Source organism: Tachyglossus aculeatus, chromosome 1, assembly GCF_015852505.1.
Source record: "Tachyglossus aculeatus isolate mTacAcu1 chromosome 1, mTacAcu1.pri, whole genome shotgun sequence".
Classification (NCBI taxonomy): Eukaryota; Metazoa; Chordata; class Mammalia; order Monotremata; family Tachyglossidae; genus Tachyglossus; species Tachyglossus aculeatus.
In genome coordinates, this window is record NC_052066.1 from 47,845,705 (window position 1) to 47,870,399 (window position 24,695).

The 24,695-nt window shown below is 45.0% G+C and overlaps 1 protein-coding gene across 1 annotated transcript in view; it reads left to right on the forward strand.

Annotated features, from left to right (window-relative positions):
- FETUB (fetuin B) overlaps window positions 1-18,891 on the forward strand; it is a 30,274-nt gene extending 11,383 nt beyond the window's left edge. The window contains exons 4-7 of the mRNA XM_038752246.1: window positions 711-874; window positions 8,384-8,491; window positions 12,842-12,928; window positions 18,149-18,891. Coding sequence (XP_038608174.1) covers window positions 711-874; window positions 8,384-8,491; window positions 12,842-12,928; window positions 18,149-18,790 — 1,001 coding nt within the window. The 3' untranslated portion in view covers window positions 18,791-18,891. The remainder of the gene's footprint in view (window positions 1-710; window positions 875-8,383; window positions 8,492-12,841; window positions 12,929-18,148) is intronic.
- Window positions 18,892-24,695: the final 5,804 nt, after the last annotated feature.

Below are 24,695 nucleotides of genomic sequence, written 5' to 3' on the forward strand. Positions count from 1 at the left end.
TCCTTCCTCCTTCCTCTCCCCACAGCACTTGTATATATTTGTACAGATTTATTACTCTATTTATTTTGCTTGTACATATTTACTATTCTATTTATTTAGTTAATGGTGTGCATATAGCTTTAATTCTATTTGTTCTGATGATTTTGACATCTGTCTACATATTTTGTTTTGCTGTCTGTCTCCCCCTTCTAGACTGTGAGCCCATTGTTGAGCAGGGACCGTCTCTATATGTTGCCGACTTGTACTTCCCAAGTGCTTAGTACAGTGCTCTGCACACAGTAAGCGCTCAATAAATACAATTGAATGAATGAATGAATGATAGAGCTTGGACCTGGGAGTCAGAAATCCTGGGTTCTAATCCCTGCTCTGCCACATGTCTGCTGTGTGACCTTGGGCAAGTCACTTCACTTCTCTGGGCCTCAGTTATCTCATCTGTAAAATGGGGATTAAGACTGTGAGCCCCATGTGGGACAGGGACTGTGACCAACCCCAGTTGCTCATATCCAACCCAGCACTTGGTACAGTGCTTGGCACATAGTAAGTGCGTAAATACCACAATTATTATTATTAATTGTTATTAATATGTTTGGGAAATATGGCAATTTAGCTTTTTCCTTCCCCACAGCATGTGTATCCACTGTTCACTTCCACTGTTCATGTGGAAATCAGGATCAGGATTTTGAACTTTCCCATTTATTTTGCAAAAACAGTTTCTCGGAAGAAAATTGTCTCTATGTGTCCTGACTGCCCAACCACCATCTCAACGACGGACAACTCTGCCATTGCTGCGGCTACTGAATCGCTTGCCAAATACAACGCCTTGGAAACAAAGTCTAAATATTCCCTTCTCAAAATCACCAAAGCGTCGATGCAGGTAGGGTTGAAAATAGAAATGCTGCAAGGTCTTTGTCAGAGTGCCTAAATGAAAATCTCTATAAAGAAGCAGCGTGGCTCAGTGGAAAGAGCCCGGGCTTTGGAGTCAGAGGTCATGGGTTCAAATTCCCGCTCTGCCAAATGTCAGCTGTGTGACTTTGGGCAAGTCACTTAACTTCTCTGGGCCTCAGTTACCTCATCTGTAAAATGGGGATTAAAGACTGTGAGCCCCTGGTGGGACAACCTGATCACCTTGTAACCTCCCCGGCGCTTATAACAGTGCTTTGCACATAGTATGCACTTAATAAATACCATCATTATTATTATTATTGTTAACCTACTGAGAGCTCACCTCCTCCAAGAGGCTTTTCCAGGCTGAGCCCCCTTTTTCCTCTCCTCCTCCCCATCCCCCCTGCCCTACCTCCTTCCCCTCCCCACAGCACTTGTATATATTTGTACAGATTGCCAATTGCCAAGAGCCCCGGCTTTGGAGTCAGAGGTCATGGGTTCAAATCCCCGCTCTGCCAACTGTCAGCTGTGTGACTTTAGGCAAGTCACTTAACTTCTCTGGGCCTCAGTTACCTCATCTATAAAATGGGGATGAAGCCTGTGAGCCCCCCGTGGGACAACCTGATCATCTTGTATCTACTCAGTGCTTAGAACAGTGCTTTGCACATAGTAAGCACTTAACAAATGCCATCATCATCAACCACCATGACTCAATTGTTTTGAGGTGAGTTGAAAAACTAGTGGAAAGATAATGGTGCCCAAAGGTTCATTCCCAACTCAGACGATGAGTGCAAAGAGGAAATCCCCCCTCTAGACTGTAAGCTCATTTTGGGCAGGGAATGTGTCTGTTTATTGTTGTCCTGTACTCTCATCGTCATCATCAATCGTATTTATTGAGCGTTTACTATGTGCAGAGCACTGTACTAAGCGCTTGGGAAGTACAAATTGGCAACACATAGTGACAACATATAGAGACATATAGAGACACTCTCCCAAGTGCTTAGTACAGACCTCTGCACACAATAAGTGCTCGATAAATATGACTGAATGAATGAAAGGAAGACCATCACACTGTTCCTTCAAGCCATGCTTTGTTACTATTGGAAGTAGAATTCTAGGCCAATAATGAGATTTCTTCATTTTTTACAGCATTGCTTTCTTTGGGGGGAGTGAAAGAAGGTGATTTTTTAGCCCATACTATTCTCTGCCTGAAGCTTTGTAAAATAATTACTCACGGTACCAAGGTAACATGTTTTCCCAAAACAAGATCCCTTAGTTCAATTATATTTTGATTCATTACACTCTGCCTAGCCAATTCCAGTTCAATGGAATAAGAACAATCATATTTTACTCACACAAATCCCCACCCCCTGAATTATGAGAAGTGGTAGTAATAACACTCCTCTGCACACAGTAAGCGCTAGATAAGTATGATTGAATGAATAAATAATAATAATAATTGTGGAATGTTTTAAACGTGACTAGCACTGTCCTAAGCCCTAGGGTAGGTATGAGTTAATCAGGTTAGACATAGTCCCTGTCCCACACAGGGCTCACAGTTTAAGGAAATAAAGATTCTTTTGGTAAGCAGTGAGAGCGGCACACATCAGGGATAATAACACTCATAATCGTAATAATCGTGGCACTTCTTAAGCGTTTGCCATGTGTCAGCCACTATACTAAGAGCTGGGGTAAATACAGCACAGTCAGCGTTTCTCAGTGGAAAAATCACGGGCTTTGGAGTCGGAGGTCATGGGTTCAAAACCCGGCTCTGCCATTTTTCAGCTGTGACTTTGGGCAAGTCACTTAACTTCTCTGTGCCTCAGTTACCTCATCTGTAAAATGGGGAGTAAGACTGTGAGCCTCCCATGGGACAACCTGATCACCTTGTAACCTCCCCAGCGCTTAGAACAGGGCTTTGCACATAGTAAGCGCTTAATAAATGCCATCATCATTATTATTATTATTATTACAGTCAGCTCAGACAAAGGTCATGTCCCACATGGAGCTGACAGTCTAAATAGGAAGGACAACAGGGATCGAATCCCCATTTTACAAATGAGGAAACGGACACCGAGAAGTTAAGTGACTTGTCCAAGGATACGCAGGAGGCAAGTGGCAGAACTGAGATTAGAACCCACATCTCCTGACTCAATCAATCAATCATATTTATTGAGCGCTTACTGTGTGCAGAGCACTGTACTAAGCGCTTGGGAAGTACAAGTTGGCAACATAGAGAGACGGTCCCTACCCAACAGTAGGCTCACAGTCTAAACTCCCAAGCCTGTTTGCTAGGCATTAGGGTAGGGTCAGATCATCATCATCATCAATCGTATTTATTGAGTGCTTACTGTGTGCAGAGCACTGTACTAAGCGCTTGGGAAGTACAAGTTGGCAACATATAGAGACAGTCCCTACCCAACAGTGGGCTCACCGTCTAAAAGGGGGAGACAGAGAACAAAACCAAACATACTAACAAAATAAAATAAATAGCATAGATATGTACAAGTAAAATAGATAAATAAATAGAGTAACAAATATGTACAAACATATATACATATATACAGGTGCAGTGGGAAAGGGAAGGAGGTAAGATGGGGGGGTGGAGAGGGGGACGAGGGGGAGAGGAAGGAAGGGGCTCAGTCTGGGAAGGCCTCCTGGAGGAGGTGAGCTCTCAGTAGGGCCTTGAAGGGAGGGAGAGAGCTAGCTTGGCGGATGGGCAGAGGGAGGGCATTCCAGGCCCGGGGGATGACGTGGGCCGGGGGTCGATGGCGGGACAGACGAGAACTAGGTACGGTGAGGAGATTAGCGGCGGAGGAGCGGAGGGTGTGGGCTGGGCTGGAGAAGGAGAGAAGGGAGGTGAGGTAGGAGGGGGCGAGGTGATGGACAGCCTTGAAGCCCAGGGTGAGCAGTTTCTGCCTGATGCGCAGATTGATTGGTAGCCACTGGAGATTTTTGAGGAGGGGAGTGATATGCCCAGAGCGTTTCTGGACAAAGACAATCCGGGCAGCAGCATGAAGTATGGATTGAAGTGGGGAGAGACACGAGGATGGGAGATCAAAGAAAAGGCTGATGCAGTAGTCCAGACGGGATAGGATGAGAGCTTGAACAAGAAGGGTAGCAGTGTGGATGGAGAGGAAAGGGCGGATCTTGGCAATGTTGCGGAGCTGAGACCGGCAGGTTTTGGTGACGGCTTGGATGTGAGGGGTGAATGAGAGAGCGGAGTCGAGGATGACACCAAGGTTGCGGGCTTGTGAGACGGGAAGGATGGTAGTGCCGTCAACAGAGATGGGAAAATTAGGGAGAGGGCAGGGTTTGGGAGGGAAGACAAGGAGTTCAGTCTTGGACAGTCGGATGCCCCGGTTAGAGATGGGGCAGCAGGAGTCTCCTCTTCGAAAGCATGAACGTTCCTAGATGAGATGAGGAGAGGAAGAGATGTGGTCTGCAGCAATTGGGGGAGTGTAAGAGATGCCGTCTCGAGTGCCTCTCTTTAACTTTCTCTTCCTTCTCCTCTACTTACTTCCTCCTCTTTTTTCTCTCTCTTCCCCTGCTATATTTTCCACTTATTGTTAAATTTAGAGCTTAATAAATGCCATCATTATTATTATTATTAATTCCCCACATAATAGTTCCTCCTTCCTCTGTTTAGGGTTTGCAAAAGTAATGTAAAAAATGGGTCATTTATGTGCGTAAATACAGTTTTCCCAAAGGAGCAATGATCTTTTATGAAGTACACATTTATTCAAATAAGTTGAATTAAATTTTTGCCAAAAGAAGGCAGACTTTTGACTTACTGAGCATCTCTGGTGCTATATAACCTATTAACCTTAGCAGTGGTTGCACGTGACAGCTAGCAGACACTGTACTCTGCTTTCAGGGCCAGAGAGAGAGACACTGAGGTGATTGAGGTGGGGGCTGGCTGGGACCTCTCCCTAGCCAGGACAATGCTTGGCCTACCATCAATCAATCGATAGTATTGACTGAGGGTTTACTATATGCAGAGCACTGAGCTAAGCACTTGGAAGCACACAATATAACAGAATCAATAAACATGTTTCCTGCTTCATAGCGAGCTTGCAGTCTAGAGGAATGGGTTTAATAAACCAAAACAAATACCATAATTATCATCATCATCAAATAATCCATTGATATATCGTTTTCATTCACAAGGTTTTTGATTCTTACTCAGGGAGGTGCTTAAATAATGCTCCTTTATTTCTAGTAGATTAATAATAATAATGATATTCCTCTCCCCCTCCCTTCCTTCCTCTCCCCCTCATCCCCCTCTCCATCTCCCCCCATCTTACCTCCTTCCCTTCCCCACAGCACCTGTATATATGTATATATGTTTGTACATATTTATTACTCTATTTATTTATTTATTTATTTTATTTGTACATATCTATTCTATTTATTTTATTTTGTTAGTATGTTTGGTTTCGTTCTCTGTCTCCCCCTTTTAGACTGTGAGCCCACTGTTGGGTAGGGACTGTCTCTATATGTTGCCAATTTGTACTTCCCAAGCGCTTAGTACAGTGCTCTGCACATAGTAAGCGCTCAATAAATACGATTGATGATGATGATGATAATAATGATGATGGTATTAAGTGCTTTCTATGTGTCAAACATTGTTCTAAGTGCAGGGGCAGATGCAATCTGATCAGGTTAGGCACAGTCCCTGTCCTACATGGGACTCACAGTCTTAATCCCCATTTTACAGATGAGGTAACCGAAGCCCGGAGAATCAATCAATCAATCAATCGTATTTCTTGAGCGCTTACTGTGTGCAGAGCACTGTACTAAGTGTTTGGGAAGTACAAGTTGGCAACATATAGAGACGGTCCCTACCCAACAGTGGGCTCACAGTCTAAAAGGGGGAGTCTAAAAAGAGAAGTGAAGTGACTTGCCCAGGGTCACACAGCAGACAAGTGGTGGAGTTTTGGATTAGAACCCAAATCCTCTGACTCTCAGGCCAGCCCTCTTTCCACTATGCTGGGCTTCTTCTAGCTAGAGAGCAGTGTCAGCAAGAGATTACAAAATTACTTTATCCCCACTTCAAAACCTTATTGAAGGCACTTCTCCTAACAAGAAGCCTTCCCTGACTAGACCCTCCTCTATTCTTCTCCCACTCCCTTCTGTGCCACTCTCACTTGCTCCTTCATTCATCCTCCCTTCCATCCCCACAGCACATATGTATTTGTCTGTATATATCTGTAATTTATTCATTTATTTATTTATTTATTTATTTATGTTAACGTCTGTCTCCCCCTCTAGACTGTGAGCTCGTGGTGGGAAGGAATGTGTCTTTTTGCTGTTATACTGTACTCTCCCAAGTGCTTAGTATGGTGCTCTGCACACAGTAAGCGCTCAATAAATACGATTGAATGAATGAATGAATGAAGTGCTCAATGAATATGATTGAATGAATGAATGAATACTTGGTTCGGTTCCTAGCTCCTAAGGGAAACAATCCAAACATTGTCTAGTTGCTGAAGGTGATTTTCTCCGGCCTCATTGTATCCTGCTCCAGACACTAATCTCCATCTGACTCTCCCATCACCACATGGGACCAACTGGAGGGGATCGAAGGCAGACAGAGCTCACCAAAGACTGCAATTCTGGGGAGAATGACAGGGTCCTGGGCCCCGGCTTCTTGCCCTGGGATATGGAATGAGGGTCCGTTGGATTGACTGGGGCAGGGAGCAGCATTTAGAACAGTGCTTCACACATAGTGAGCGCTTAACAAATGCCATTATTATTATTATTATTATTATTATTATTATCATTATTATTATTATTATCTGGATCAGCCAGGGCTTTAAGAAATGGGGGGAGGGGTTAGAACCACTTTGGCCCAAAGTGCAGATTTCACAGCTGCTGTCATATAAGAAAGGCTTTTTTTTTTATCTCTGCCTCAAATTCCTCTCCTCCAGTTCTTTCCTTGATCCCCTACAATCTGGCTTCCATTCCCTTCGCACCACAGAAACCGCCCTCTCAAAGTTCACCAATGAGGTCCTTCTTGCCAAATCCAATGACCTCTACTCCATCCTAATCCTTCTCAACCTTTCAACTGCCTTCGACACTGTCGACCACCCCCTTCTCCTGGAATCGACCACCTTCTTCTCCTGGAAACATTACCCAAACTTAGCTTCACTGACACTGTCCTCTCCTGGTTCTCCTCTTATCTCTCTGGATGCTTATTCTTAGTCTCTCTCCTCTGCCTCCCAAGCCCTAACCGTAGGGTTCCCTCAAGGTTCACTTCTGAGTTCCCGTCTATTCTCCATCTACACCCACTCCCTTGGAGAACTCATTCCCTCCCAAGGCTTCTCACCTCTATGCAGATGATAACCAAATCTACATCGCCATCCCTGACCCCCTCCCTCTCTGCAGTCTCATATTTCCTCCTGCCTTCAAGACATCTCTACTTGGGTGTCGTGCCATCACCTCAAGCTTAACATGTCCAGAATGGAACTTCTTATCTTCCCACCCACACCCTGTCCTTCCTCTGACTTTCCCATCACAGTAGCTGGCACCACCATCCTTCCTATCTCACAAGCCTGTTACCTCGGCGTTATCCTTGACTCCTCTCTTTCATTCAAACCACATATTCAATCCATCACTGAATCCTGTCAGTCCCACCATCAGGACATTGCTAAAATCCATCCTTTCCTCTCCATCCAAACCGCTATCACATTAATGCAATCGCTCATCCTATCCCTCCTGGATTACTGCATCAGCCTTCTTGCCGACCTCCTAGCCTCCTGTCTCTCCCAACTCCAGTCCATACTTATTCTGCTGTCTGGATCATTTTTCTACAAAAACATTCAGGACATGTTTCTTCACCCTTCAAGAAACTCCAGTGGTTTCCCAACCACCTCTGCATCCAACAGAAACTCCTCACCATTGGCTTTTAAGCGCTCCATCACCTTGCCCCCTCCTACCTCACCTTGCTTCTCTTCCACTATAATCCAGCCCACACACTTCGCTCCTCCCATTATGCCTCAATCTCGCCTATCTCACCACCGATCCCTCACCCACATCTGGCCTGGAATGTCCTCCCTCCTCAGATCCGACAGACAAATTACTCTCCCTGCTTTTGAGGCCTTATTGAAGGCCCATCTCCTCCAAGAGGCCTTCCCTGACTAAGCCCCCCTTTCCTCTTCTCCCACTCCCTTCTCCATTGCTCTGACTTGCTCCCTTTGTCCTTCCCCCCTCCCATCCCCACATCACTCATGTACATATCTGTCATTTATTTATTTATATTAATGTCTATCTCCCCACTTCTAGACTGTAAGTTCATTGAGGGCAGGAAATGTGTCTGTTTATTGTTGTACTCTCCCAAGCACTTGTACAGTGCTCTGCATACAGTAAGTGCTCAATAATTATGATTGAGTTAACTGATGAATCTCTTATTTGTGTTCTTTGTGCTCTGCTCCTAGTAAGCGCTCTATAAGTACCATTGATTGATGGATTTTCTTTCTTTCTCATTTTCATCCAACAGTGGGTGTTTGGTGCTAACTACTTTGTGGAATATTTGATTGGAGAGTTGCCATGCAGCAGTTCCCCGTCTAATCCTGGCATTTGTTTGCTCCACCTCGAAGACACTAACGTAAGTAGTTCACACTCAGCTGAGTTCAGACTGCAAGACATGCCTTGCAGAGCCTTAAGCAAGCTAAGAATGACAAAATGTCCCCGGGACGGAGGAGAGATGTTGTGAATTGATGGAAATATTGAGCATGACTTCCTAAGGTTCTCAGGTACCCAGACTGTGAGAAGAGACCTAACCTGGTTGGCTGATCCCTGGAGGAATAATGGACCTTGGAAGGGAAGAACAACACATAGTTGTACGCTAGAGGCCCTCAAGTAATAATGGATGATGGGAGTCAGAAGGATGAGTGGTTGAAGGATGAATAGATGAGTCAGAAGGACCTGGGTTCTAATTCCACTCTGCCACTTCTCTGCTGTGTGACCTTGGGCAAGTCGCTTCACTACTCTGGGCCTGTTACCTCATCTGCAAAATGGGGATTAAGATTGTGAGCCCCATATGGGACAGGGGCTGTGCCCATCCTGATCATCTTGCATCCATCTGTGATTAGAACAGTGCCTTGAACATAGTAAGCACATAACAAATGCCATTATTATTATCATTATTATTGTTATTATTATGATAGAGTTTTTGATGAGGAGAGAGTTGAAATCTGGAACTTGCCACTCTCCAAACTTCAGGCACTGCTTAACTCCCTGAGGAAGGTCAACTCCAGACTGGACTGAAACATCCCTGAGCACAAATGACCGTCTAGGGAGATTTGTAATGGTGAAAGCATGTGTATTCCACCAGGCTACTCACCAAAACACCCCTCAAATTTAGTTTTTGTTTTTTCCAGGTGCTTTCAGAGTTCTATGATTGAAGCTTCCCATAGAGTAACTGTGGTATTTGTTGAATGCTTACTAAGTACCAAGCATTGCACTAAGCGCTGGGGCTGACGTGAGATCATCAGGTCCTGCATGGGGCTCATAGTCTAAGTAGGAGGGAGAACAGGTATTGCAACCCCATTTTACATATAAGGGAACTAAGGCAGAGAAAGATTAAAGAGTGAAGTAAAGACTGGAGAGGGGAGAAATAGGAGGCAGGGAGGTCATCGAGGAGGCTGATGAAGAAGTCAAGTTGGGATACGACAACTGGATCGGCATGACAGCCGTTTAGATGGAGAGGAAGGGATGGATTCTATTAATGTTATAAAGGTAGAAGAGACAGGATTTAGTGAGAAATTGGAGTATGTAGGTTGAATGAGCGAGGGGAGTTGAGGATAATGCCAAGGTTATAACCTTGTGAGACAGGGAGGATGGTGTCTACAGGTATGGGGAAGTTTGTGGGAGGACAGGATTTGGGTGGGAAGATGAGGAATTCTGTTTTGGACATGTTTAGTGTGAGGTGTCAGCAGGATACCCAATTAGAGATATCTTGAAGGCAGAAGGAAATTAGAGACTGCATTCATTCATTCATTCATTCAATCGTATTTATTGAGTGCTTACCGTGTGCAGAGCACTGTACTAAGCGCTTGGGAAGTACAAGTTGGCAACATATAGAGATGGTCCCTACCCAACAGCAGGCTCACAGTCTAGAAAGGGGAGACAGACAACGAAACAAAACATATTAACAAAATAAAATAAATGGAATAAATATGTACAAATAAAATAAATAAATAAATAAAGTAATAAATATGCACATATATACAGGTGCTGTGGGGAGGGGAAGGAGGTAAGGTGGGGGGATGGGGAGGGGGAGAAGGGGGAGAGGAAGGAGGGGGCAAGGACTGCAGAGGAGGGAGGTCAAGGATGGAGATGTAGATTTGGGAATCCTGTGTAGAGATGGTAGTTGAAGCCATGGGAGCAAATGAGCTCTCTACTACTAATAATAATAGCAATAATAATAATAATGATATTTGTTAAGCACTTACTATGTGCCAGGCACTGTACTAATCTCTGGTGTTTGGTACAAGCAAATTGGGTTGGACATGCGGGGCTCCATGGGAGTGGCTGTAGATGGTGAATAGGAGGGGACCCAGAATTGAGCCTTGAGGGACCCCCACGGTTAGGGGTGGGAGGCAGAGGAGGAGCCTGTGGAAAAGAAGGAGAATGAACCACCAGAGAGATAGGAGGAGAACCAGGAGAGGACGGTGTCTGTGAAGCCACGGTTAGATAATGTTTCCAGGAGAAGCGGGTGGTTCACAGTGTCATGGAGAGCTGAGAGGTGAAGGAAGATTAAGATGGAATAAAGGCCATTGGATTGACAAGAAGGATTTCATCGGTGACCTTAGAGAGAGCAGTTTTCATGGAATGGAGGGGTCAGAGTCAGATTGCAGGGGGGTCAAGGAGAGAATTGGAGGAGAGGAGGTGGAGTTGGAGGTGGTATTCATTCATTCAATCATATTTATTGAGCACTTACTGTGTGAAGAGCACTGTACTAAGCACTTGGGAAGTACAAGTTGGCAACATGTAGAGACGGTCCCTACCCAACAGTGGGCTCACAGTCTAGAAGGGCAGAAGTAAACAGCTCACTTGAGGAGGTAGGAATGGAAAGGGAGGAGGGAGAGGGGGTGATAGCTGGAGGGAATCGTGGGGTCAAAGTCCGGGTGTTTAGGTTACGGGTTGTACACCAAAAGCAGTCGGAAAGGAACTATTGGAGAGTGACCAGTTGAAGATGATGGTCAGAGGGGAAAAAGGAGGGAGAAAGTGGTTTCAATAAGATGTGAAGGAATGGGGTTCAGGGAGGTTTTGGGAGGAAGAAGGAGATCTCCTCTTGAGATACTGCTGGGAAGGATAGTAGAGACAAAAAGGGCAGAAGAGGAAGGATGGGCAGATGCAGGAAAGATTCTAGGGAAACCACATCTGATGTTTTTGAGTTTTTTCACTAAAATAAGTGGCAAGGTCATTAAGGGCAAGAGATGGGGAGGTAGAGGCCAGGTGGTTTGAGGTGGGAGTTAAAAGTCTGAAACAGCTTCCACAGGCAACAGACATGGGAGTCAATAAGGATGGAAGAGTGTTGTTGCTAGACGGGAGAGAGAGCAGATTTATCGTGGGTGAGGACGAGTTTGAGACAGACGAGGTCGGCCAGATGTCTGGATTTCCACAGAAATGCTCCAAGGCTGGAGTACGGTGGAGTAGGAGACATATTGTAGAGATGGTTCAGGGCTATGGTACAAGAACGATGGAGAGATAGGGGAGCAAAGGGGTTGAGTTCAGTGGAGAGGATGGAGTTGAGGGTGTGGATTTGGTCGTCAAGAGAAAGTAGGTTGAATATGGAGATGAATAAGGTGTGATGACAAGGGAAATTTGGACGGGGTCGAGAAATCGGAAGTCTCTGTTGGGGAACAGGACAGTACAGTAATTAGAGAAGAGAAGCAGTGTGGCTCAGTGGAAAGATCCCGGGCTTTAGAGTCAGAGGTCATGGGTTCAAATCCCAGCTCCGCCAGTTGTCAGCTGTGTGCCTTTGGGCAAGTCACTTAACTTCTCTGTGCCTCAGTTCCCTCATCTGTAAAATGGGATTCAGACTGTGAGCCCCATGTGGGACAACCTGATCACCTTGTAACCTCCCCAGCGCTTAGAACAGTGCTTTGCACATAGTAAGCGCTTAACAAATACCATTATTATTATTAATCAATCAATCAATCAATCGTACTTATTGAGCGCTTACTATGTGCAGAGCACTGTACTAAGCGCTTGGGAAGTACAAATTGGCAACACATAGAGACAGTCCATCCCTACCCAACAGTGGGCTCACAGTCTAAAAGTCTATTATTATTGTTAAAGAGGAAATGGGCACCTAGAAGACTGTTTGGAATGACCACATGGATTTTGAAATTGCCAAGGATCCATGTAGGGATGGGGAAAGGGGACAAGCGCAAATCATTATGAAGAACAAAGACAACAAAAATAGAATCATGAGCTTGCATTTTTACCAAAAAAAATCTGAATCTCTGGGCCTGAATATTTCAGAGCAATATACAGTTGAAACACTTTAAGCCAAGGTCCCATATTGCATAGAGAGCACTGGGATAATATAGCGCTTAGAACAGTGCTTTGCACATAGTAAGCGCTTAATAAATGCCATCATTATTATTATTATTATTATAGTAGTAATAGTAGTAGTGGTGATATTTGTGGAATGTAAATGCTTACAATGGGCCAACCACTCTGGGGTAGATACAATAGATCAGATCAGACACGTGGGACCTATAGTCTAAGCGGGGAGAGAGAACAAGTATTAATCCCCATTCCCCAGATGGATAAACTGACCTAATAAAGATGTTAAGTGACTTGCCCAAGCTCATAGGGCAGGCAAGTGACAGAACTGGAATTAAAACCCTGGTCTCCTAACTCCTAGTCTCATGCTTCTTCCTAGGCTCTGTTCCTGAATGACCAGGTTTTCTGAAATGCATTTCTTTCTTTTTTTTTTCAGCCTGTTGGTCTTTGTGTGGGTTCCATGAGGAGTAAAAGGGACGAGGAGAATTCCGTCTCAGTCTCCTGTAATCTCTTCGAAAAACAGGTATTGTTCATTTGCAAAGACGCATTGTTATTTTTATTACGAGAAGCTGGCCATAATCTCTTGAAACCCAGTGGAGTGCAAAAAGGGGAGGCAGAGGGCATTTGGAAAGGGAGGTGATCACCACCATCCACCTGTCTGCTGTGTGACCTTGGTCAAGTCACTTCACTTCTCTGTGCCTCAGTCCCCTCATCTGTAAAATGGGGATTAAGACTGTGAGCCCTGTGTTGGGACAGGGACTGCGTCCAACCCGATTTACTTTGTATCTACTCCAGCGCTTAGAACAGTGCCTGGCACATAGTAAGTGCTTAACAAATACCACAATTATTATTATTATTATTATTATTATTATTATTCTCATTATTATTACTAAGCTACAATTCTTCCCACTTGTCATATATATATGTATATATGTTTGTACATATTTATTACTCTATTTATTTATTTATTTATTTTACTTGTACATATCTATTCTATTTATTTTACTTTGTTAGTATATTTGGTTTTGTTCTCCGTCTCCCCCTTTTAGACTGTGAGCCCACTGTTGGGTAGGGACTGTGTCTATATGTTGCCAATTTGCACTTCCCAAGTGCTTAGTACACTGCTCTGCACATAGTAAGTGCTCAATAAATACGATTGATTGATTGATTGATTGTCTGTTCTGTGACCTCGGACAAGTCGCAACTTCTTTGTCCCTCAATCACCTCATCTATAAAATGGTGATTAAAGACTGAGAGTCCTACATGGGACAAGGGCTGTGTCCAATGCCGTTAACTTGTATTTATCCCAGTGCTTAGGACAATGCCCGGCACATAATAAGCGCTTAACAAATACTATTAAGAAAAACAAACCCTAAAAGTGGTCCTTGACAATGGGGATCACATCTACCAACCCTATTCTTGTATTCTCCCAAGTGCACAGTACCATAACCCACGCACGGTAAATACCATTCATTGATTGATTGAAATGGCTATTGACTCCGTTTTTCTCCTAATCAGTGGACTCAAAGCTTTCCATTGCGTTACTGTTTCTGCTCCTTTATTTTTATCTGCTCTCTTCAACTGCCACTCCCAATTCACACTCTTCACTCCACCATAGATCCTTCTCTAGCTGAGCTTTTCTCTCAACCCTTTCACCTTCGACCCATTACTTAATAATAATAATAATGGCATTTATTATGCGCTTACTATGTGCAAAGCACTGTTGTTTGCACACGGTAAGAACATTACTTATGGTCTTCCTCACTGCCTGGGTGACCCTCCCTTTTCAAATCTTCCAGACCAAATCCTCCCGAAATTTCAGCTCTTCTAGGAAGCTTTTCCCTGAGAAATTTTCTATCATGCAGGTCACGTTATCCCAACAGCCTCCTTCAGCAGAAACCCTAAGGACTTAGGAGTCTGTTTACATCAATCGATCAAACAATGGCATTTATTGAGCACTTGCTATATTCAGAGCACTGTACTAAGCGCTTGGGAGAGTGGATAGAAAAAGGGCTTGGGAGTCAGGAGGTAATGGGTTCTAATCCCGCCTCCACCACTCATTTGCTGTGTGACCTTAGGTAAGTCACTTAACTTCTCGGTGCCTCAGTTACCTCATCTGTAAAATGGTGGTTTAAGACTGTGAGCCCCACATGGGACAGGGACTGTTTCCAACCCAATTGGCTTGTATCTACCCAAGAGTTTAGTACAGTGCTTGGCACATAGTAAGCACTTAACAAATACCATAATTATTAATGAGCAGACACATTACCTGTCGTTTTGTCGTCTGTCTCCCCCTTCTAGACTGTGAGCCCACTGTTGGATAGGGACTGCTTCTATAGAGAAGCAGTGTGACTCAGTGGAAAGAGTACGGGCTTTGGAGTCAGAGGTCACGGGTTCAAATCCCAGCTCCGCCAGTTGTCAGCTGTGTGACTTGGGGCAAGTCACTTCGCTTCTCTGTGCCTCAGTTACCTCATCTGTAAAATGGGGATTGAGACTGTGAGCCCCATGTGGGACAACCTGATCACCTTGTAACCTCCCCAGCGCTTAGAACAGTGCTTTGCACATAGTAAGCACTTAATAAATACCATTATTATTATTATTATTATATGTTGCCAATTTGTACTTCCCAAATGCTTAGTACAGTGTTCTGCACACAGTAAGCGCTCAATAAATACGATTGAATGAATGAATGAATTACCTGCCCATAACGAGCTTATACTCTAGAGAGGGAGATAGACATTAATATGAATCTTTCTATACTCTTGCTACTTTTTTTAAAATAGTATTTGTTAAGTACTTACTATTTGCCGGCTCTGTACTAAGCACTGGGGTAAATAAAAGCTAAGCAGGTTGTTCACAGTCCCTGTCCCACATGGGACTCACAGCCTTAATCCCCGTTTTACTGATGAGGGAACTGAGGCATAAAGAAGTGAAGTGACTTGTCCAAGGTCACAGAGCAGACGCGTGACAAAGTCAAAATCAGAACCCAGGTCCTTCTAACTTCCAGGCCAGTGATCTATCAACAAGGCCCTCCTTTCACTCATTCATTTAATCGTATTGATTGAGCGCTGACAGTGCGCAGAGCACTGGACTAAGCGCTTGGGAAGTACAAATCAGCAACAGATAGAGACGGTCCCTACCCAACAGCGGGCTCACAGTCTAGAAGGGGGAGACGGACAACAAAACAAAACAAGTAGACAGGTGTCAATAGTATTGATACCTATGTACCTCACCTCTCCTCATCTACTCCTACCTCCTCCTACCTCACCGTGCTTTTCTCCTTCTACAACTCAACCCGCACACTCCACTCCTCTGGTGCTAACCTTCTCACTGTGCCTCCATCTCGCCTGTCTCACCACCGACCCCTGGCCCACGTCCTACCTCTGGCCTGGAATTCCGTCCTTCCTCAAATCCAACCAACAATTACTGCCCCCAACCCCTTCAAAGCCTTACTGAAGGCCCTTCTCCTCCAAGAGGCCTTCCCAAACTAAGCTCCACTTTTCCTCATCTCCCACTCCCTTTTGCATCGCCCTGACTTGCTCTCTTTGCTCGTCCCCCTGCCTCTCCCCACCCCACAGCACTTATGCGCTCACGTAATTTTATTATTATATAATAATAATTATGTTGATGTCTATTTGTGTTGATGTTTTAGACTGTGAGCCCACTGTTGGGTAGGGACTGTCTCTATATGTTGCCAATTTGTACTTCCCAAGCGCTTAGTACAGTGCTCTGCACACAGTAAGCGCTCAATAAATACGATTGATGATGATGTCCATCTCCCCCCCCCAGACTGTGAGCTCATTAGGAGCAGCGATTGTCATTCTTTATTGCTGTATTGTACTTTCCCAAGCACTTAGAACAGTGCTCTTGCACTCAGTAATCAATCAATCAATCAATCAATCGTATTTATTGAGCGCTTACTGTGTGCAGAGCACTATACTAAGTGCTTGGGAAGTACAAGTTGGCAACATATAGAGACAGTCCCTACACAACAGTGGGCTTACAGTCTAGAAGGGGGAGACAGAGAACAAAACCAAACATACTAACAAAATAAAATAAATAGAATAGATATGTACAAGTTAAAATAAATAAATAGAGTAATAAATATGTACAAACATATATACATATATAAAGGTGCTGTGGGGAAGGGAAGGAGGTAAAATGAGGGGGATGGAGAGGGGGACGAGGGGGAGAGGAAGGAAGGGGCTCAGTCTGGGAAGGCCTTGTGCTTAGTAAGTGAGTAAGTAAGTAAGTGCTTAGTAAATACTAAATAATACTTAGTATTTAGTCATACTAAATTAAATTATTTAAATAATTCAGTTATTTAGAATAATTAATTAATTAATCAGAAAATCAATTAATGTTAATAATTATTAATTGTTATGATATTTAATTATTTTAATAATTTAAATTAAATACTAAATTTAGTAAGACTTTGTAGATTTAGTAATACTAAATGTGCATTTAGCTTTAATTCTATTTGTTCTGATGACTTGACACCTGTCCACATTTTGTTTTGTTGTCTGTCTCCCCCTTCTAGACTGTGAGCCCGTTGTTGGGTAGGGACCGTCTCTATATGTTGCCAACTTGCACTTCCCAAGCGCTTAGTACAGTGCTCTGCGCACAGTAAGCGTTCAATCAATCAATATCGTATAAATCCTATTGAATGAATGAATGAATAAATCCGATTGAATGAATGAATAGGCCACACTGCTTCACTAACCAGTCTCTCTATTACCAGTTTCTTTGTTCTTCCTCCTGCTTCCAATCTTTGGAAAGAATCTGAGTCTGTCTGCCTCCCCCATCAGATTGTAAGGCTGTCCATCCCCTCGCCCCCTCCTCCCTCACCTCCCTTCTTTCCTTCTCCAGCCCAGCCCGCACCCTCCGCTCCTCTGCCGCTAACCACCTCACTGGGCCTTGTTCTCACCTGTCCTGCCGTCGACCCCCGGCCCACGTCCTCCCCCTGGCCTGGAATGCCCTCCCTCCGCACATCCGCCAAGCTAGCTCTCTTCCTCCCTTCAAAGCCCTACTGAGAGCTCACCTTCTCCAGGAGGCCTTCCCAGACTGAGCCCCCTCCTTCCTCTCCCCCTCCTCCCCCTCCCCATCCCCCCCGCCCTACGTCCTTCCCCTCCCCACAGCACCTGTATATAAGTTTATACACATTTATTACTCTATTTTACTTGTACATATTTACTATTCTATTTATTTTATTTTGTTAATATGCTTTGTTTTGTTGTCTGTCTCCCCCTTCTAGACTGTGAGCCCGTTGCTGGGTAGGGACTGTCTCTATATGTTGCCAACTTGTACTTCCCAAGCGCTTAGTACAGTGCTCTGCACACAGTAAGCGCTCAATAAATACGATTGAATGAATGAATGAATGAATGTAAGCATGTAGGGGGCAGGGAACGGGCCTTTCCTTCTGCTAAACTCTGCCAAGTGCTTAGGACAGTGTTCTACACACGGGCACTCAGTCGATACTCTAAGCGATTGCCCAACTGTCATTTTATTCATTCATTCATTCAATCGTATTTATTGAGCGCTTACTGTGTGCAGAGCACTGTACTAAGCGCTTGGTAAGTACAAGTTGGCAACATCCAGAGATGGTCCCTACCCAACAACGGGCTCTGAATCCTATGTGGGGCAGGGACTGTGTTTGATCGGACTGTATTTCATTTCCATGCCTCGCACATAGTAAACATTATTATTGTTATAGTTCTTATTATTAATAATATTATTCTATTAGGGTTCTGATCCCAGAAAAGAAAGGCCTGGAGCTGGCCATGGCTCTGGGCACCAGCATGAGCACCACGACGGGCATGGGCACGGGCATCGAAACAAAACCCACCCCAGGCCCCATCCCGGGCAACCACACGACCACCCGCATGGGCACCGGCCCGGGCACCAGCATGAACACGGGAACAAAACCCACCCCAGGCCCCATCCTGGGTCCCCACACGACCACCCGCATGGGCACCGGCCTGGGCACCAGCACGAACACCGGAACAAAACCCACCTCAGGCCCCATCCCGGGCCTCCACACGGCCACCCGCATGGGCACCGGCCTGGGCACCGGCCCGAACACCAGAACCATACCCACCCCAGACCCCATCCCAGCCCCCCCCACGGGCACCCTCACCATCACGTCTCCGGGAAGCCCCAGAGGCCGGTCGGATCCATTCAGATCCTCCCCGCTTTGGATGGCGAGCCGGGAGAGGCTCCCCAGCAAGTTCCATTCCCGGTTCAGGTGACCTGGACGTCCCATCCCGAGGCAGGACACCAGGACTTTCCCGAAAACCACCCAGTCGTTCTGCAGTTCCCGGAGGAGAGGGCAGAAGGGTGCCCGGGGACCCCCAAGGAAGGCAACCACTTGATTCTCCCATCTTGAACGGGCCAAGGGCCAACGAGATGCCTGCTTCAGACCAGAGAGAATCGAGGAGGTTTCCCGCTTCGACTAGGTTCTGGAGAATAAAATCCATTTTCACGCTCTATGTGTGGACTTGTGTTTGGGTTAAGGTGGCGTCTTGAAGGGAGATATCTTCAAGAGGGGCAAGAACTGCCCCTCGCAAACACCCTGGATCCTTTGAATCACTTTCATGCCAAAGCGACCAGTAATGGTATATACACTAAAAAGAAATGCCCGGCAGGAAGGTCAAAAAACTTCCGCTAGGGCTTAGTTTTTGGGGGGAGTTTTAATGGTATTTATTAAGCATTTACTATGTGCCAGGCATTGTGCTGAGTGCTCAAGTAGATACACTTCTTCTCAAACTCCCTTCTGTGTCATTCATGCATTTGGATTTGCACCATTTATTCCCCGCCTCTCAGCCCCACAGCACTTATGTACATATCTGTAATTTATTTATATTAACGTCTGCATCCCCTCTCTAAACTGTAAGCTCATTGTGAGCAGGGAATGTGTCTACCAACTCTGTTATACTGTACTCTCCCAAGAGCTTAGTATCGTGCTCTGCACTCTATGATTGATTAATACAAATATGATTGATTAATATAAGCTAATCAGGTTGGACACAGTACGTGACCCACATGGGACTCACGGTCTTACTCCCCACTTTCCAGATGAGGTAACTGAGGTGAAGAGCAGTGAAGTGACTTACCCAAGGTCACACAGCAGACAAGCGATAGAGTCAGGATTAGAACCCAGGTCCTTCTGTGTCCCAGGCCCAGACTCTGGCCATTACACCACGCCGCTTCTCCTAGTTTTACAGGCAGAGTCCACCGTGCTGAAATAGGATCAAATTTCTGGCGGAAATTAGGGATGCAGAAAAGGCCAGATGTTTCCGAATCTAGAAACAATGCTTGGAGCAAATGACAGGTTGGCCGCTTTTTTTGTTTTCTTTCTTTCCCGATTCAAATTCAGAAAGGGATGTGAAAATCCCATGTGCATCAGAAGTGTTTGAGAAAAACTGCAGAGGAATATTTGAACATTTTATAAATAGAAAAAGAGAGAAAATAGAGCAAAGCAACCGGAGACGCTTGCTTTCTCTCTCTCTTGAGAAAGTAGAAGAAATGGAAGAAACCCAGGAGGAAGCAGACATCAATCGCTCTTCCTCCTGCTCTCCGGAGATTGGATCCTTTTCACCTTTCCCCCCTAAAATGCAATCCCCTCAGCAAGCAGCGTGGCTCAGTGGGAAAGAGCACGGGCTTTGGAGTCAGAGGTCATGGGTTCAAATCCCGGCTCCACCAATTAGCTGTGTGACTTTGGGCAAGTCATTTAACTTCTCTGAGCCTCAGTTACCTCATCTGTAAAATGGGGATGAAGACTGTGAGCCCCTCCGTGGGACAACCTGATCATCTTGTAACCTCTCCAGTGCTTAGAACAGTGCTTTGCACATAGTAAGCGCTTAATAAATGCCATAAAAAAAAAGGTTTATGGCAGGGGTTTATGGCAAGAATGCATGAAGAATCAGGCCTGATTTCTCTAAACTGTAATCTCCTCCTCGAGACCAGACGCGCCTTGTGGGCAGGGAACGTTTCCACCAAGTTACACTGTACTCTCCCAAGCTCTTAATACAGCGTTCTGCACACAGTAAGCACTAAATAAATACCAATGCTTGATTGATCTCTTCAATTTAGCGGCTCATCCATGATTCATTCATTCATTCAATTGTATTTATTGAGCATTTACTGTGTGCAGAGCACTGTACTGAGCGCTTGGGAAGTACAAGTTGGCAACATATAGAGACGGTCCCTACCCAGCAATGGGTTCAACTGAATGCTCCCAAGGGCCTGACCTCACGCCATCCTGCTGTTCTTCAGGATTGGTCTGCAATGGAAAGTGATTATATAAGAGGCATTTGTTTGGATTTGTTGTTGAATTCTACTTTCCAAGCGTTTAATACAGTGCTAGGCACACAGTAAATGCTCAATAAATATGATTGAATGAGTGAATGGATCATGAATGTGTCTGGACAACCTAACAAAGCTACCATCATCATCATCAATCGTATTTACTGAGCACTTACTGTGTGCAGAGCACTGTACTAAGCGCTTGGGAAGTACAAATTGGCAACATATAGAGACAGTCCCTACCCAACAGTGGGCTCACAGTCTAAAAGGGGGAGACAAAACCAAACATACTAACAAAATAAAATAAATAAATAAAATAAATAAAATAAATATTTTTTATAAAATACCAATCCCTAGTAGAAGGGGTTGAAGGACGAGAAGCAGCATGGCCTAGTGGATAGAGCACGGGCTGGGAGTCCGAAGGTTCTGTGTTCTAGTCCTGGCTCTGCCATTTGTCTGCTGGGTGGTCTTAGGCAAGTCACTTCACTTCCCTGGGCCTCAGTTTCCTTGTCTGTAAAATGATATTAATAATTGTAGTATTTGCTAAGTGCTTACTATATGCCAGGCACTCTACTAAGCGCTGGGGTGGACACAAGTAAAGCGGGTTAGACACAGTCCTCATTTTACAGATGAGGTTAGCGAGGCCCAGGGAATTGAAATGACTTGCCTGAGGTCACCCAGCAGACAAGTGGCAGAGCTGGGATTAGAACCCATGACCTTCTAACTCCCAGACTTGAGCTGTAGCCACCACGCCATGCTGCTTTAAGACTTTGAGCTCCATGTGGAACAGAGACTGTGTCCAACCCGATTTGCCTGTATCCACCCAGTGTTTAGCATAGTGCCTGGCACATAGTAAGCGCTTCACAAATACCACAAATATTATTATTATGAACCATTATGGCACTGACTCCCCTATGTTGCCAATCACATGATGCAATCTGAGGCCTTGGGGGTATTCATTCATTCATTCATTCATTCAATCGTATTTATTGAGCACTTACTGTGTGCAGAGCACTGTACTAAGTGCTTAGCAACATATAGAGATGGTCCCTATCCAACAGTGGGCTCACAGTCTGGAAGGATATGGAGGGAAACACCCTGGGCAGGGAAAATCTTACTGAGGAGCTAGGCTAGAGTCTCTTCAATTTGTGCGTGCCCTCTGACAGTCCACCCTCCACATACCCAGCCCCTCCTAGATACAGAAGACCCCCTCTGTGGTCCTCCTCCTCCTTGCTTCTGGCCTCTCCATCCTCCAGTCGACATTTCACTCTTTCCCTGGCACATTCTTCTCCACCACAGTACTGCACACATCCTCCCGCTCATCCGAACCTTGAGCCGAGACGGCTCTGACGTGAGGGACGCCACTGTGGATTTTGTCCGTGCTTTGGGGCCGGAATGCTTTGGGTGCCGTCAAGATGAGTCCCTTGGAGAAGTCGATAGCACTGGAGTTTTCACGCTACCTCTGTTCAAAATGGTTTCTTTGAGAGTCTTTGAGAATGCTACCCTTGCAAATAACTCTCCCTAATTTCAAAATCCTACTAAAAATCCCACCTCCTTCAGGAAGGCTTCCCTGATTAATCCCTCATCACTCCACCCTTTTTTCCTCTCTAATGTATCATCTACACAGTTGAGTCTGCTCTCCCCATAACTTACATTCTTCCCACAGCCCACAATCAATCAATCAATCAATCAATTGCATTTATTGAGCGCTTACTGTGTGCAGAGCACTGTACTAAGCGCTTGGGAAGTACAAGTTGGCAACATATAGAGACAGTCCCTACCCAACAGTGGGCTCACAGTCTAAAAGGGGGAGACAGAGAACAAAATCAAACATACTAACAAAATAAAATATATCCTTATACTACATTGTTTCCTCTACCTATAATTTATTTTAGTGTCTGCCTTCCCTACTAAATTGGAAGGTCCTTGAGGCCAGGGATTATGTCTCCTTAATCTCCTGTACTCTCCCAAATGCTCTTTATAGCCCTCAGCCCACAGTGAACTCTTAATCCATAGCACTGTTAGATAAAGCCGTAATTTATTTATTTATACTGTTGTCTGTCTCCCCTTCTAGACCCCTTTCGGGTTCGCACCTGGAGAGTTTCCCAGACTCTACCAGTCTCAGTTTTGGGAGGGAGAGTCAAGCAGAGGCCTACCCTTGAGAATCAGCGTGGCTCAGTGGAAAGAGCCCGGGCTTTGGAGTCGGAGGTCATGGGTTCAAATCCCGACTCCGCCACTTGTCAGCTGGGTGACTCTGGGCAAGTCACTTACCTTCTCTGTGCCTCAGTTATCTCATCTGTAAAATGGGGGTGAAGACTGTGAGCTCCACGTGGGACAACCCGATTACCTTGTATCTACCCCAGCGCTTAGAACAGTGCTTGGCACATAGTAAGCGCTTAATAAATGCCGTTATTATTATTATTATTATTACCCATCCCATTCTTAGCTTGGGCAGTGGCTAGCGAGTGGAAGGAAATCTGCGACAAGTCAAAACTCCCCTGTGCTGGGCAGCAGCAGCATGGGAGAGAGTCGAGGGCGGAGACGGAAGGAGGAAATGGTCAACCACTTCCATATTTTTTCCAGGAAAACTCTATGGATACACTAGCGGAACGATTCCAGATGGAGAGCGGGGCGTTCTGGAAGAAATTTGTCCCTGGAATCGCTATGGCTCAGGGTTGACTAGACAGCATAAACCAAGCCCCTTTGAGACTGTAAGCCCCTTCCTTCCTCTCCCCCTCGTCCCCCTCCCCATCCCCCCCATCTTACCTCCTTCCCTTCCCCACAGCACCTGTATATATGTATATATGTTTGTACATATTTATTACTCCATTTATTTATTTATTTTACTTGTACATATCTATTCTATTTATTTTATTTTGTTAGTATGTTTGGTTGTTTTTGTTTTTTTTTTTTTCTCTGTCTCCCCCTTTTAGACTGTGAGCCCAATGTTGGGTAGGGACTGTCTCTATATGTTGCCAATTTGTACTTCCCAAGCGCTTAGTACAGTGCTCTGCACATAGTAAGCTCTCAATAAATATGATTGATTGATTGATTGTAAGAGAACTGTGGGCAGGGAATTGTCTGTTTATTGTTATACTGTACTCTCCCAAGCACTTAGTACAGTGCCCTGCACACAGTAAGTACTCAATAAATACAACTGAATGAATAAGTGCAAATAATTGTCAGCTGTGTGACCTTGGGCAAGTCACTTAATTTCTCTGTGCCTCAGTTACCTCATCTGTAAAATGGGGATTGACCGTGAGCCCCACGGGGGACAACCTGATCACCTTGTAACCTCACCAGCACTTAGAACAGTGCTTTGCACATAGTAAGCACTTATTAAATGCCATTATTATTATTATTATAGAGAAGCAGCGTGGCTCAGTGGAAAGAGCACGGGCTTTGGAGTCAGAGGTCGTGGGTTCAAATCCCGGCTCCGCCACTTGTCAGCTGTGTGACGTTGGGCAAGTCACTTCGCTTCTCTGGGCCTCAGTTCCCTAATCTGTAAAATGGGGATGAAGACTGTGAGCCCCTCGTGGGACAACCTGATTACCTTGTATCTACCCCAGCGCTTAGAAAAGTGCTTTGCACATAGTAAGCGCTTAACAAATACCAACATTATTATTATTATTATTATTATTATTATTATTATTAAATGAATTGACTAAATACAGCGCTATACAAAGAATGGGTCTCTGTGAGTTGGGATTTAGAAACTATGCAAGATATTTGGGCCAGGTGGTCTGCGTCTTACAGCCACACCATGGAGGAGATGGAAGCTGCTTCCCCGCACCCCGAGACCCCAGCCCAGCGTTTCTTGCTGTTGGAGAGAAACCCGCTGTTTCACCAACGGTTTTTTGAACTGGGCTCAAGCCCCTCTCGCATCAGGTCTCCAACACAGACCAAGAGTTTCTGAACCAATATGGGGGTCTATCTGACACCCTTCAAAGACTTTCTGTCCCTCTCAGACCCCAACCTGTGCCTCT